Source organism: Pelobates fuscus, chromosome 1, assembly GCF_036172605.1.
Source record: "Pelobates fuscus isolate aPelFus1 chromosome 1, aPelFus1.pri, whole genome shotgun sequence".
Classification (NCBI taxonomy): Eukaryota; Metazoa; Chordata; class Amphibia; order Anura; family Pelobatidae; genus Pelobates; species Pelobates fuscus.
In genome coordinates this window covers 394,013,847-394,030,119 of record NC_086317.1, presented here as the reverse complement: position 1 = coordinate 394,030,119, position 16,273 = coordinate 394,013,847, and the positions used below count along the sequence as shown (strand labels likewise).

Here is a 16,273-nt window from a genome sequence, read left to right as displayed (position 1 = left end):
ATGCTTTCCTATGGTGATTTTCAAGATGGTGGGATTCATGCAAAGCGTGATGTCGGAGTTTGTTTTCCTGAAACTATAGTGATCCTTTAAGCTTTCTGTTTATTGTTTTATTTAAACAGATAGTATTCATTTAAAAGCAGTAATTTTTGTTGGGTCCACCTCATATGTAAGCTATCAGTAAGAATGTCCTTTCTCAGACATAATAATGGGATGAAGTTAATATAAGGTATTATAACAATATAACGATAACTTTGCCAGAAAATGACCACAATACACCAAGTCTCCTTTAAGAAGCTCAACACTAACAAGTTTTGGAATGTACACATTAAGATTGGGTTTAAAATGGTGCTACCAACGAATGACACACTATGGTTTCTTTTCCAAGGCAGAATATAAACATTTGCATTTTTATATTGATTTTTAGTATGTTGTGATGTTATTTTCTGGCTTCCTTTATATTAAGAGAGATTAAAGAGATTAAAGCTGTAATAATTGTGTCCATATCAATAGACTCTTCATTGTCTACAAGGAATAGTCAATATTCTGACTATTACAACATGATCACGGTTATTGCTTTGCTGACATATCCCTGGGAGCAGATATCAGTAGAGGAATCCGTCAGTTTTCTGTAAATACAAGAGACAGCCAAAACAGAATCTGCCATGATCTCTAGAAGGTCATGGAATCCATCTGGAAAAAAAGAGAAAAAAAAACACTAAAATTACTTGCCTAAAAGTGTTTTATCTCTAATAAATAAATAAAGTTTTCTCTTTGATAAGTGATCTATCAACAGAAAAAGACTGACAACAATTTTGGCCTCCTGGCAGAATTAGCCTCTTGTTCCCCTGAAGCTCAGTAGGCATTAAAGGGCTAATCAACGCTTACGTTCATCCCATTTTTAAAGGAACACTATAGTCACCAAATCAACTTTAGCTTAATAAAGCAGTTTTTGTGTATAGATCATGCATCTGAAGTTTCACTGCTCAATTCACTGTCATTTAGGAGTTAAATCACTTTGTTTCTATTAATGCAGCCCTAGCCACTCGTTCCCTGGCTGTGACTGACACAGCCTGCATAGAAACAAAATGGTTTCATTTTCAATCAGATGTAAGGTATTTTAAAAGTTTTTATCTCCTGCTCTGTAAATTAAACTGTAATTACATACAGGAGGCTTCTGCAGGGTCTAGTATGCTATTAACAGAGCAGGAAATAAGAACATCTAAATTAAACAGAATATGCAATAAAGGAAGGATAATCATTAGATGACACTTTACATGAAGTGTTTGGAAAGGATGTGTAAGTCACTTGCAGGGAGGTGTGACTAAGGCTGCATAAAAAAGTGATTTATCTCCTAAATGGCAGAGAATTGAGCACTGAGACTGCAGGGGCATGATCTACAGTGAGGGAAAAAAAGTATTTGCTCCCCTGCTAATTTTGAATGTTTGCCCACAGACAAAGAAATTAACAGTCTATAATGTTAATGGTAGGTGTATTTTGACAGTGTGAGAAAGAAGAACAAAAAAAAATCCAGACAAACATGTAAAAAAAAGTTATAACTTGATTTGCATGTCATTAAGTGAAATAAGGGGGGGCGGGGCTTGACTGTCATGGAGGGTAGACCTGCCTTGCTGGAGCTCCTCGCTAATCTTGGCTATTAAGGCATTTACTGACCACAAACAGCTCCAAAATAAGACAAGAGACAAGAGATTTACTGGCCCTCAGTCCTCACGGGAAACCAGTGAAGCGGCCCATGAGCGGACAACAGAAAGACGGTCAAGCCCGTGAGAGCATGCGGCCTAGCACACGCCGGGCGGGAGAGGCGGCCGATCTCCCAGCCTGGAGATGCCTGGTACCCGTCTGCTACAAGCGGGCACCTCGCAACCCCCCCCCCCCGGACCAGTGGGGGTGATCCCGGTCCAGCTATGGGGAGCCTCCCTCGCATGGCGGCAACAACTGGGACGTTAGCCGGAGAGCCGAGAGGCCCACCTAAAATGGCGGAGACCACGCAGACCTCAAACAGCCAGGAGGTCCAATCTGGACCGAATATTCAGTAACTTCTGGCTACAGCTCGAGCAAAAACTGCTACAGAGTGCCCCAACACTCCTGGACAGCCACTCACCTCGACAGCTGCCACTCAACCCACAGCACCAGCTTGCAGCCCCAGCAGGGAACAGAGCCATGAAATGGCGGCGGAGGGACAAGCACCTCTCACCCCCACACATGGCGGCAAAGCGGAGGGAACCACTGCAACCAAGCACGGCACACAGACGGCTCCAAGCACACAAACGATGGGAGGCAAAGCACAGCGTGAAAAAACCTGCCTCACCAACTCATCCCCGCTTCCCTGGGTGACGTTCTGGAGGAAGGCGAGTCAATGCTCATAAGCCGCTCTTTGGGATGGTACACTCCTGGCAACAACAGCCACAAGCGCAAAGAACGCCCAGAGGCCGTGGACAGATTAAGGGACTCAGCTACTTGTCTAACGGCGGGAGGCAGAAGCATGCAGGCATCCGTGGCAGGCGACGACCTCACACACTGAAAAGAGGACTCAGGTTTCCCACTGACAGCAGCCTGCCAATAACGGGCATCGGCTAAGCAGACCTAGGCACAGGTCCATCCATGGCAAAGTCTATCTTAGCTGTGAGAGGCAAGAATTTTAATCGCTCACTCCCACTCTCACTTTGTACGAACTAAGGTGGTAGCCATCTTCTGGACACCACTTACTTATTCTTAGCAGCCCACGTTATTTTTATAATTTGGTTTCCACCCATTTAATTGCTGTATTTGTTTATTCAAGGGCTTAGCTTGCAGGTCTTTTTGCATATTAACTAAAGTACATAACCATCTAACATCATGTCAAGTATGCCTCTTATGTCAAACCCACTCGCCCCCCCCAGCTAACATGACGGGAAACCTTGGCCATGATTATTGCGCTAAATCTAATATTGTGCTCCAAAACTGCAATGCCATGCTCTAATAGATCACTAAGTGCGAAGTCATGTAGTCTGTTACCTTATGACAACTGTTTAAAATACAACTGTATATAATATATGCCTGCTGTGGCAATGTAACCAGATCGGACCATGCAGGCCCCTTCCTCAAGTGGCACACCACTGAGGTCATACCACCCTCTGTTACTGGCACACTCCCCAATCATTGATCATGAGAATGGTGAGGAATCAGCCCAGAACTACACGGAAGGATCTTGTTAATGCAGCTGGGACCATAGTCACCAAGAAAACAATTGGTTACACAATACGCCGTGAAGGACTGAAATCCTGCAGCGCCCGCAAGGTCCCCCTGCTCAAGAAAGCACATGTACAGGCCTGTCTGAAGTTTGCCAAGGAACATCTTAATTCAGAGGAGAACTGTGTGAAAGTGTTGTGGTCAGATGAGACCAAAATCAAGCTTTTTGGCATCAACTCGTCGAGTTTGGAGGAGGAGGAATGCTGCCTATGACCTCAAGAACACCATCACCACCGTCAAACATGAGGTGGAAACATTGTGCTTTGGGGGTGTTTTTCTGCTAAGGAGACAGGACAATTGCACTGCATCAAAGGGACGATGGATGGGGCCATGTAAGAACCTGTTTCCCTCAGCCAGGTCATTGAAAATGGCATAATGCCTTGAAACCATAATGACTTGGAGAGGATCTGCAAAGAGGAGTGGGACAAAATCCCTCCTGAGATGTGTGCAAACCTGGTGGCCAACTACATGAAATGTCTGACCTCTGTGATTGCCAACAAGGGTTTTGCCACCAAGTACTAAGTCGAAGGGGTCAAATACGTATTGCACTCATTGACATGCAAATTAATTTATAACTTTTTTGACATGCGTTTTTCTGGATTTTTTTTTTGTTATGCAGTCTCTCACTGTTAAAATACACCTACCATTAAAATTATAGACTGATCATTTCTTTGTCAATGGGCAAACGTTCAAAATCAGCAGAGTATCAAATACTTTTTTTCCTCAATGCATACACCAAAACTGCTTAATTTAACTGAAGTTGTTTTGGTGACTACATTGACCCTTTAATGCATTACTTTGTGGATGAAAATTACATTCTATCTATCTATAAACTAAGCGTTACCTGTAAAGTGCCTACATTTGATGAAAAGTCCCCGGATTAGTGTCTCTTTACCAGGGTTCCCCTATCCATTATTTTAATGGATAAAGAAGTTATCTAATGGCAAGCATGGTTTACGATATGCAGTTTGAATTTCCACAGGAGTTTAATTTATAAAAAATATGTGAATGAAACTGCTTTACGCAATCTCCCATGGACAGTTATTATGTAAGATGTATGATTAGGCACTTATAAAGGGCATTCTTTTAAAATATATTTTTTTTATATTAATTAGTCTTTCTTCATAAGCCCGCTCTTTCTGTCTCTTAGTTTATGTGCTTTAATTTTTTTTTTTGCTGCAAAAGTACTTCTGTACATGATAGCATGACACTTCAACTAGAGTTCTTAGAATTGTATGTCTTATCCACAAACTAGTGCTTATAGAATAACTTAGCTTAGAGCATCAATCCTGGTTTGGTGAAAACTCATTGCAAATCCTTTACACCAGGAAATGTAAGAATTTTCAAATACAAGGAGGGGGAACATTTCCGGTGTAAAATGCCCTATTGGGCACTATGGAGAAGGATCCCCCTCCATTTGTAGTAAAGCATTTTATTTACCTGGAATCCAGAACCAGAGAAGCACCCAAAGCTGATGTGCCTGCTCCAGGCTGGCCAAAGGTGGGGGGGAAGGGTTTTAAAAAAGAAAAAATACTGAAGGCAGTGGAGGGAGGCAAGAGGGAGGGAGAAGCAATCTTCCACTTGCAGGAGCTCTGCCTGCAAGGAAGAAGATTTTTACGTCTGTCATCAGCGTTCGGTGCACAATGATGGCAGATGCAAAATATGCACAGAATTGACATATACACTGCATATACATTCTCCTACCACCATGACCACTTCAAATAACTAGTGGTTATGGTGGTTAGAGTAACCCTTTAATTCAAGCATGTCAAACTTGTGGCCCACGGGCCGCATGCGGCCCACAAGGACCATCTTTGCAGCCCGGCGAGCTGCGAGTGCATGCTGAGTGTTATGGCAGAGTAGGCACCTGCTTTCCCCACATTGCAGGTGCCTACTCTGCTCATTTACCCGGCCGGGAAGGAGGGCCGCGAGGGAGCTCAGTGTTCCAGCTCCTCACTGCTCCCTCGCGCATGCCGACTGAAGTGAAGCCAGGCGCCGGAATATGACGTCATAAATATAAATATAAACCACGGAATATAAACCGCGCATGAGGGAGCAGTGAGGAGCTGGAAGGACCCCAGGGAGATGCCCCCCCATCGACTCCATAAGGTAAGGAGCAATAAAGAAAGTATGTGTGTGTGTGTGTGTCTGTCTGTCAGTGTGTCTATATGTGTCTGTCTGTCTGTGTGTCTGAGTGTGTGTCTGTGTGTGTCTGTCAGCAAGTGTGTGTGTGTCAGTGTGTGTCTGTCTGTGTGTGTGTCTGTCAGTGTGTGTGTCTGTCAGCAAGTATGTGTGTGTATGTGTGAGTCTGTGAGTGTGTGTCTGTGAGTATGTGTCTGTCAGTGTGTGTCTGTCTGTCTGTGAGTGTCTGTCTGTCTGTGAGTATGTGTCTGTCTGTCTGTGAGTATGTGTTTGTCTGTGAGTATGCATGTGTGTCTGTCTGTCAGTGAGTATGTGTGTGTGCGTGTGTGTGTGTGCGGCCCACATAAACTTAAACCTTGTTTATGTGGCCCGTGCCACACTTTGAGCTTGACATGCTTGCTTTAAGTCATCCCATGTAATGAGTAGGGGGAGGGGAGAGAGGGGAGAACATTGGGAAATTCAGCCCGGAGTGTCCCTTAAATGTTATACACAAAGGCTTCAATAGACATATTTAATTTTTTGGAAAAAAATGACAACTTTACTTTAAAGGAACGCTATAGGCACCCAGACCACTTTGTTTAATTCAAGTAGTCTGGCTGCAGTTTTCTTGTCCCCCCATTTGCATTTTTTTTGAGAATCTGCAATGTTTACATTGCAATGCTAAGACTGAATCTAGTTGCTGTGAAACAGCTTCCTGCTTGTTCATGGAGTCTGACTACGTAAAACAACACTGAACGTTCTCATGCTTTAAATAAGGAAGTGCAGTGTCAAGGAAAACCCCATAGTAAAGCATTAATTCAATGCATCCCTACGTTGAAGGCCTACCGCGTGCACAGCGCTCACCTTGCATGCACATTAGGTTCAGCACTGATGTCGAAGGAGTCGTAGACGGAGCCAGTGCCTAGAGACCTAAGCTCTGGAATAAGATAAGTGAGTAATGTTTTCTTAACTCTTCAACTGCTGGGGAAAAGTGAAGTGAAGTGGGGGGCAGAGTAGGAATACAGCTTTGTGTCACACCCTTTATGAAACTTTGTCTGGCACTCAAGACTATAAGTGAATTTCTGTTGTAGCTTTTTTTCTGTAGTTATCCCAAATTCCTCATTAATGAAGTGGAGTTTCACATTCTAGAGGTCATTTTGATGAATTTGCTGTTTATTATCACAATTATCACCTACAGTCTGCAGAATTCTGGCCTTGGGATCTTCTCAATTGCTTTCCTCTTGCCCCTTTCCATTCCCTGATCGAAGTTCCTTAATCTGTGGCGAAACTGGCAAACTGTGGCTACCTTCTGATCCCCCATCATCACATTCTGAAATATAAGAATTTTAATCAGTGTTAATCAGTTTTGCGTGCAATGTCAATAATTCAAGTTGAATTTCAAATTTAAATCCAGAATACACTAATTGAAACATATCTATTTTGTTTAAAATTCTTGTCAATTCTTATTATAAGCTATTTGTTCTACTCTGCACTAGACAGTGGACTTGAAGTGTGTGTTTAAGCCATTTCCTAAAATACTACACTAGTCTGGTCATACCTCTTTGGAAAATTACACTAAGAGACCTGAGCAAAAAGGTGGTGTGTCACCTTAAAGGTGCAGAGGCCCTTAAGATCAGAGACACTTTATTTAGGCTTCTTCAAATGTAAGCTGAATAGCTTGCTGCAGAATTTGCACTTTAGAATTTCATTGTACTTTACACTATTGTTTATGTTTTTCATTTTACATATAATATATGTCACATGATATGATATAATAGTATTACACTATTGTTTATGTTTTTCATTTTACATATCATATGTAACATGATATGATATAATAGTATTACACTGTTTATGTTTTTCATTTTACATATCACATATAAAACCTCAAGTAAAATAGGTGTAAGTCAACTAAATTATTTTGTGCTTCACTTGCACCTTGTTTGGTATTGGTTACTATACAATTATATTATAAAGCGTGTGTTGCTTTGCTGTGTAGGGTGTCCACGAGTGCTGCAGGTGCTTTATTTCAGTAAAACTTTGGGGGAAAAGCACACATTGTTTATTTTTTTGTTTATTTTTATATTCACAATTTAGCCTGCAATTCAGATTGCAGTTTGCTATAATTATGAGTTAAGTGAATCAATCCCATTGATTACAAATTGCATTTTGTGACTGTGTGTGACTATAAACTATAGACGGTATGTACTTTAAAATATACACCAACTGGTGGAGCGCTATATAAATATAAAATTGTGGAGGGGTCCACTTACCTCATTAATGCAATAACACACTTGGGAATATGCACTTGGAGACATATATAAAAGAGAAAAAAACAGAAATATATAGTGGTTTTTTTTCTTTATATATGTCTCCAAGTGCATATTCCCAAGTGTGTTATTGCATTAATGAGGTAAGTGGACCCCTCCACAATTTTATATTTATATAGCGCTCCACCAGTTGGTGTATATTTTATACATAAATTTTAAAGTATTTTAAATTTGATTGTGGAAATAAATTCCCCTCTATGTGTTGAGCTGCTTTTTGTTTAGGCACTACATAGTATCACTTACTATCCCTAAAAAGAGAGAGTTGTTTTGTTAAATATATACAGTATGCGTCCGCTGTTTAAATTGAGTGAGTGTGTGTCATCCATGAACTATATTGAGTTTGTGTTTCTGTAAAATAAATTGTCATTATGCGCATCATCTACAGTTAGAATTTCTGTTTATTTGTAAACTATACATACAGTAATGGTTAACATGTAAATTGTTGAAATTTAAAGTAAAGTCAAAATTAATTACACATTTTAACCCTTTAAGGACACAACTTCTGGAATAAAAGTGAATCATGACGGAATATTTCTGTCATGTGTCCTTAAGGGGTTAAACCACAGTTGCCCAATTGAGAAAAAACAACAACAAAAAGCCGTCGTACATCATGTTTCTGTAACAACATAACCTCAGTTTCAGAGTCATCTAGGTTGAACGAAGGCTCAAGTTCACTGAGTTAAACCTTGAAACAGACCGAAAATGAGTCAACCTTCAGGAAAATGTCACCTGAGGTGGAGCAGGCAATTGGATAGAGTGAGTCACAGTGCTGAAAATGTGTATGTAAAACCCTTTTCAGTTTTCTTTTTTTATTTGAGTTAGTGGGGTTTGAATCTAAGTCAAGAGTAAAACATTATAGTGTTAGGAATACACTATAGCGTTAGGAATACAACAATATAGTATACCTTTAAACTGCAATAAATTCAATCTAATGATATCAGTATTCCTGGCTAACACCTTTCCTCAGAACTCCACTCACTGTATAGTAAAAGATACAAGGTCATATTTCAATGAAGGAATAGTCAGATGCACATGCTATAAGCCCAGATTTTAGACATAAAATGGTCTACTTTGCAAAACAAAGAACTGAAGCTCTTGATGCATTTAATGAATTATTAGAACACACTTATATAGTAAATAATTTGACTGAAGTACACAATGAATCAGATCAAAACTAATACAGTACAACAGGAAGAACTAGCGTCATGTGGTCTGAATGCGGATACGAGTCTTATCGTAATAACTCATCATTGGTTATCAGCAACATTGTCTGTTTTGCTCCTGTCTCAAAAGATGCATTAGACATTGACCATCCTCACCTGTGACATGATGCGGACCAGACACACATAGACTGAGGCGTCCCAAACGGTCACGTGACACTAGCCTTGCCAATCGTAAACCCTCATCCATCAGTGTCTGCTGAAGAAGTTGTCTACTCCAAGGGCCAGGATGGGGCAAAGCAAGAGAAAGATCCGCTGGAAGTGCTCCAGGAGAGGAAGGTATTCTCATAGCCACAGCTGTAGAAGAAGATTCACGTATTACAAATCATTTTCCCTAATCACAGACTTGTGTAAATCAGATTATAGGATGAGCAGAAATGTAATACCAATATAGCCAAATAAGTGTACAATGGTAAGCATTAGTCATCTTTCCACCTGCATAAACAGAAATTGAATAACTCTCTTCAAACTAGTTTAATCCCTTAACTAAAATCCAAACTCTTTAATTTAGTCACATTAAAACAAACAAAACAATAAAACAATGTAGTCACATTAAAACAAACAAAACAATAAAACAAAGTAGTTACATTAAAACATATAAAAAATAGACTATAGGCAACAGGGTTTAATGTGCATTGTCTGCCAAGAGAGACACTTTAGACACCCAGACCACTTCATCTCATTGAAGTGGTCTGGGTGCAGTGCCCCTGTCCCACTTAGTCCTGCATTGTAAATCATTGCAGTTTTTTAGAAACTGCAATAATTACATTACAGGACTAAGACTGTTGCTAGTGGCTGAGAATCAGACAGCCACAAGGGGCACTTCCAGGTGGCTTTTGTTCGTCTGATGCTGAACATCCTCACACTCTGTTGAAGCAATGCTTTCCTACATGGAGGACCTAATGCGCTTGCAGTGCTCACACATTTGCCCCCCAGTTGATTGATGTCAGAGGAGGCAGATCGCCGACCCAGCGCTGAGGGATATCAGCGCTGGAATTGGGTGAGTACACAAAGGGTTTTTTAAACCCTTTCCATGCCGAGGGTTATAGAATCCTTTTAATCATAGTCCACAATCTTTTCAGCAGTTTAAACATTAGCATACCAGAAATCCTTTAATTCCACTTTCTGTTTTTTTGAATATGGCAACTTTTGCTTTTTGCTTTTAAAACTGGTAATTTTTCAGCCTGGCATTTGCCTTATGTTCCAGATTTCCAAAATAAAGAACCACCTGGTGAAATATTCCACTATGAACATATGATTTTACCCCTGTATCTATACTGTGTGACCTTGGTAAAGACAGGCACCCTGTTAGTTTTTTAATATAAAACTTCAGTACTCTCAATAGTTGATAGGAATGATCAATTTCTGGTTACTGATCTAATGAGAATATATCAATCTTGCAAATCCATCCTACTAAGCACCACTTCATATTTCTGGCCATTTAGGAAAAATGGGTTAGCAAGAAATATAAAGCATAGGATGTTAATATATGTTAAATAATTTTGTTATCATCAAGATTTAGAAATACTGTAAATTAAAAGATATTAATAGTACTGATGTGATGGTATAGTGTCTACCTTGCAGATGTCCATCAATGCTCTCTCCAGACAAGCTTCCACTGTCTTCTTCAAGGCTAATTCGAACTGGTGTCATCCCTCTTTCGGATTCCCCCTCCAACGGCTGAAAAAAGAGGAGGATGTGTTTATATTTTAGGATAACACATATATAATTAAGAATGTTGCTTAATATTTTACATCTAAAGTGTGTGATTGGTTTACAGCTGTCTGATCGATAGGACATCATGAGTTGATTTTTCAAAATGAAGACAATCATTGCTTACATTATCCATTGAGATTTGATGGAAATGTAGATTTTGAAGGGAGGCAGAAGACCTACTGGGTGTACATTTAATTAGACTAAGATTAAGAAGGCATCATTTGGACCCTCATATGTTTATTTTGTATTGTTTTGGAGTGGGAGAAGTTTGGTTGCTGTTGACTTCAAATTCTATTAGTGTCAGATAATAGTGCCAATGGCCAATTCGTTTTGTTTTCTTTGATTTTGATGTACTGAGGTAGAACCATTGTTGACAAGTATATATCTTTAGCATGCAACATGTTTTACTGTGTATTTGTGCTCCTCACTAATCATATGTAAGTAAAGGCATTACATGCCTTACAAAATGAATAAAAAACCATATATCTTTGTTCCTAACATTGTTTTTATTTTTCTCCTTTTTGCATTTGTATCACTCTGGTATTACTTTAGAGACTGAATCTTACATTAATGAAATCACACTTTAAACATTCACATCCCACATGCAACACAATTACCTCTTGTTTAAGCACTTTTGTCTGAAGAACACCAATATCTTCAGAATTTTGCCTGTAAGAAAGCAAAATATTAGAACTAGTTCTAGATTGTTTAATAAAATGGTCATGTTCTAGACTGTGAAATAACATTTGACAAGTGTACAGTTCTCTTTTGCACAGTCATTATAAGTAATAGGAGTTAGGAATAGGTTTTATTAATATTAGGGCACCGTGGGGACATAGTAACTAGACATAGTAACTAGAAGCTGTTGTCCAGGAATGTAACTTCTATTAATCAGGGTTAAAAACTTTTATTCAGTCTTGTAAAAAATGGGATGAATGGAATCCAGATTAGTGGGTCAGAAGGTGATATCAACAATGTGCAGGTCTACCCAGTAATGGGCTATCTGTACATGCACAACTGGCGTTCTGGCCTTCCCAACTAAGGGCAGACCATGCATAGAGCACTTTGCACATGATTTTACACAGCACACCGTGATGCGCTCAGGCTGCAGCAATTGAGGACATTTGCCTGGTGTACCCAGATGCAAGAGTCAGAACTCTGAATTTGGGATGCTTATAGAATACATGTGGTCCTTATTTTGCGACCTAACTGTTTTGCGATGGCTCGCACTTACGACCAGCTCTCTAGCATGGGGATTCAAGAGATTCCCCACGTTAGAGAGCTGGTCTATGTACGAGGAATATTCCCTGAACATAGAAGTAAGTAATTCCCTCCTCTGGTGCGTATGTCTAAGCTCAGGGAAACTTCCCCTAACAAAGACCTGCACTGGTGCACTTGCTCCTCACTTACCAACCAATTTGTTTTACAACCGGGTCGTAAGAACCTAACCAGGATGGTAAGTGGGAAGCATCTGTAATTCAGCAACGGGAACCTGTTAAAATACACCTTCATGTCACAACTGGTACAAGCATCAACTAGAAAGGATACTTGTCTGGATCTGGTTATTACAAACAATGTTGATCTTTTGACCAACATTAAAGGAGGGGAACACTTGGGAAATAGTGATCACAATATAGTGTATTTTAAAATAAACTCAAAGAAAGCAAATACACATGGGGTATACTAAAACAAATAATTTTAAAAAGGCCAAATTCAATAAGATTAGGGCAGCTTTACATATTGACTGGCATAAGCTATTTAGTGAAAATAAAACTCAGAGGCTGAATGGAATATCTTCAATCCAATTTTAGAAAGGTAAACGTCTCAGCATGTACCATTGGTTAATACATATAAAAGAAACAAATTGACTGAGTGGGAAAGTAAACCAAGAAATTAAAAAGAACAAAGGGTATTTAAATCATTTTTAAATCAGATAAATCAGAGGCCTCTTATATAAGGAAGCCAATAATGAAAAGGGTGATTACATGGGCTATACTAGAAAATGAGAAAGTGATCGAAAAAGAGAGCAAAACCAATTTTATTTTGAAAGTAAATACATTCTTTAAAAAAAATATAAAAAATGATTGTATAGGTATACTAAAAACAGAGGTGGGTGTGTTACTTAATGAAGACCAGGAAAAGGCATAAACTTTAAATAACAATTTGTCCCTCGGTATATAAGGTGGATCCTATGGCAAGAGATATGCAACGGATTGCTGCAAGGTGCTGCAACAACTAAAGAAAGTTATTGTAACCAATGTTCCGGGGCCTAACGGTATTCATAGGAGCTAAGTGTGGAAATAAGTAAACCTCTGTTTTTAATCTTTCAGGATTCTTTTCTTTCAAGAATTGTACCGGAGGATTGGAAGAAGGCAGATGTGGTTCCTACATTCAAAAAGGGTTCAAAATCGAAATCTTTACCAGGAAATTATAGACCCGATAGCTAGGAAAATATTTGAAGGATAATGGATAATTTTCAGGAATTTCATTTGGAAGGACACTGTTATTATCTAAAATCAGCATGGTTTTATGAAGCATAGGTCATGTCAAACTAACTTAATTCCATTCTACGAAGAAGTAAGTAGAAGTATAGATCAGGGTGTTGCAGTAGATGTGATCTAATTGGATTTTGCCAAGGTGTTTGATACACAAAACAGGTTAGTGTTACAACTAAAAGAAATTGATCTAAATGTGAATATTCTTGTTCTTGGGTAGAACATTGGCTTAAGGATAGAGTACAGAGAGTTTTCATTAATGGTAAATTTTCAAGCTGGGCAAAAATGGTAAGTGGTGTCCCTCGGGTTCTATGCTGCTGGGACCATTTCTATTTAACATATTTATAAATGAACTTGAAATAGGCTTAGAAAGTCATGTTTCCGTGTTTACAGATGAAACAAAACACTCAAGTAATACAGTATGAGTAGGATATTTCTTTGATGTAGAGAGATTTAGATAGATTGTGGTACTGGGCACTCAAATGGCATTTTTATTTAATGTAGATAAATGCAAAGTTATGCACTTCAGGGTAAAAAATGCACAAGCAATTTACACCATAAAAGGTAGTGATTTAGGAATAACAACACACGAGAATGACTTGGGAACAAACTAGGCAACAATGTGCAATGCCAATCAGCAGTAGCAAATATAATGTTGTCTCTTTATAAACTAATGGTAAGACCATACCGTGAATATGCTATGCAATTTTGGGCACATGTTCTAAAGAAGAGTATTGTGGCACTAGAAGAAAAGTGCAGAGGCGGGCTACAAAATTAATAAAAGGAATGGAACATTTTAGTTATGAATAAAGGTTATTTGCCCGCGTTAAAGATGGCCTTGGGTGCATGTCACTTTTCATCCTATGTAAATATGATCTAATGACACTTGGGAAGCTTCTTAGGACGTAGTAAATAACAACTGCTGTCCAGGAGTTTATCAGTCATTAATCTTCATAAAGCTGAGACGGTACTGCATTGGAATGAGGGGCTGATGTACTGCACAGTGTCTAACACACAAGGCATTATGGTTTGTTTTTTTTAAAGCAAGGTGTTACATTATCCTCAATGCAGGACTTGACTTGAAAGCATGCTCAATTTACAGAGATAACAAACAAATAAAGCATGCACTGTATTGCAAGCTTTACAAGACTCCAAGACATTTGCAGAATATATATAAATTTCATTAAAAAAAGCTATGAAAATAACACAAATATCTTACTCACAAGTCATGATACCAAATTTGTAGGTTGTTTCTGCAGTAACTGTATAAATAAAACCACATACTGCACAGCCTGTGCAATATTACTTACATGTACTTATGTGTACATAAGTTACATTTAATGTAATCAAGTCAACATGTTGATGTGATCAGCGTAGCTGTTATTGAGTCAGTAAATTGAATGTGTTAATAATTTATTTGTCACTCCCATCAGATGAATAAAAGGCCCTGTTTTCCATAAGTAAACAGATTCTTTTTCCACTTCATAAAGTGTCCGACTAGCTGTAAGTACCGGAGGGTAAGCATTGTTATTGTCATGTAGCCCTACTGTGAATTCCCGTATTTCTATTTGGGTAGCACTGTAGTCAATTATAGATCTTTGGGTGCTCTTGGATCAGAGAAGTAACGCATGGCGTAATCGGTAATGACATAATACATTATGAAGACAAAGGTTCTTTTGTATTACTATGAGACTAACTAAACAATGTCCTTTGTTGTACTAGTTTCAATAAAGTCAGTAAAGTATGCAGTCCTATTGATTTTGCTTCTCTGTGGCATTACAGCAGAGTCATTAGTAAGCGTAACTGTAAACATCACAGGATTGTTACAGTGCCTACGTTTTTAATTTTCATCTTGCAAACCGAACCAGTCATCTGTACAGTAGGAGTGAGTAGAGAAATCGTTGGTAAACACTAAAACCAAGGGACTGCTATTTATCCACAAAGCATTATGGCCCCTTAGACTCATATTATTGACCATGAACCACAACTACTCGTCTGAGTTGACAGAACAGTAGTGACAGAGGGCACAGACGGGTTGAAGAGCCAGGACCTGATTTATACTTCAGTACTGAAATATGTACATATACATCTATTGGTTAGTCTAAACCTAGTGCCTCACGCACAAATATAACACAGAACTCATTCTCGTAATACAGACATACCGGGCTGTTACACATGGATCCATTACACAGAAATACTATCAAAGGGCTAATGATAGCCTCAGGGATTGCCTCAGATAAAAAATATATTTAGTAAAAAAAAAAAATGCTGACTGTACAAAACCAGAACAAGTTCATTTGACATTTGTCATGAAAAAGATAAGTAATATTTGTTTGTGCTATGGCGTATAAATTATTTTGGGGTTTCCCTATGTTGGTATACTGTGTCATGGGGTACAACAGGAAAAATGAAATTATTCTATAATTATTTTCTTCGCTCATCATTACCATAGCACAGTGTGAGGGAGGTAAAGGTGACGCACCAGTGACGCGATTGTGTCACTGGCTCTGCCTGGGAAAGAGGCAGATCCACCGCGTTACTGGCAGGTCATGCACCCCAGGTTGCCTGTCCATCATTCAGGCCAGCTCACTGAGGGCAGGTCTTGCAGGGAGCACTGTTTCGGTGAAGACGTGCTCAAGATATGTTTGCTGGGGCCCTGGTGTCCCCAAAAGCAAGACAGCGACAGGAGTAGGGACAGCGGACAGGACCTGAAAATTGGGACTGTTCCACCAAAGTCGGGACATTTGGGAGGCCTAATAGCATGTTTATGGTTTCTAAGGAGAGACATCTAATGGCTGATGCATGGTTTGTTTGAGTGAGCTCTTCTGTCAGAGTTATTCACTAAATTGAGAACGGATAGGAATGTTTAGTGAATATTAATTTTAAGGCCAAAGTAGCTTACTAGAAGCACAGATGTTTCCAGTTCAGTTATCTTGTCCTTACATGTGAAATTCACTTTAAATTCATGACGATTCTCACTTTAGTGAATCACATTGTGTCCCCTGCAGAGGACAGCAAATTGAGAAAGTTAATGGGTTTTTTCCCCCCTATTGCAGATATATTGAATCTGGCCCCAACCCACCTGGCTACATTTTCTGTAAGTTTGAAAAATTCCAGACACATGCACATTATTAAAAACAATGGT

The 16,273-nt window shown here is 39.2% G+C and overlaps 1 protein-coding gene across 1 annotated transcript in view; it reads right to left on the bottom strand.

The window, feature by feature from the left end:
* Positions 1-237: 237 nt before the first annotated feature.
* NAB2 (NGFI-A binding protein 2) overlaps positions 238-16,273 on the bottom strand; it is a 29,396-nt gene continuing 13,360 nt past the window's right edge. Inside the window, exons 4-8 of the mRNA XM_063434571.1 lie at positions 11,251-11,302; positions 10,495-10,597; positions 9,017-9,214; positions 6,560-6,697; positions 238-690 (exon numbers count right to left, since the gene is read on the bottom strand). Of these exons, the coding sequence (XP_063290641.1) occupies positions 6,594-6,697; positions 9,017-9,214; positions 10,495-10,597; positions 11,251-11,302 (457 nt within the window). The 3' untranslated portion in view covers positions 238-690; positions 6,560-6,593. The remainder of the gene's footprint in view (positions 691-6,559; positions 6,698-9,016; positions 9,215-10,494; positions 10,598-11,250; positions 11,303-16,273) is intronic.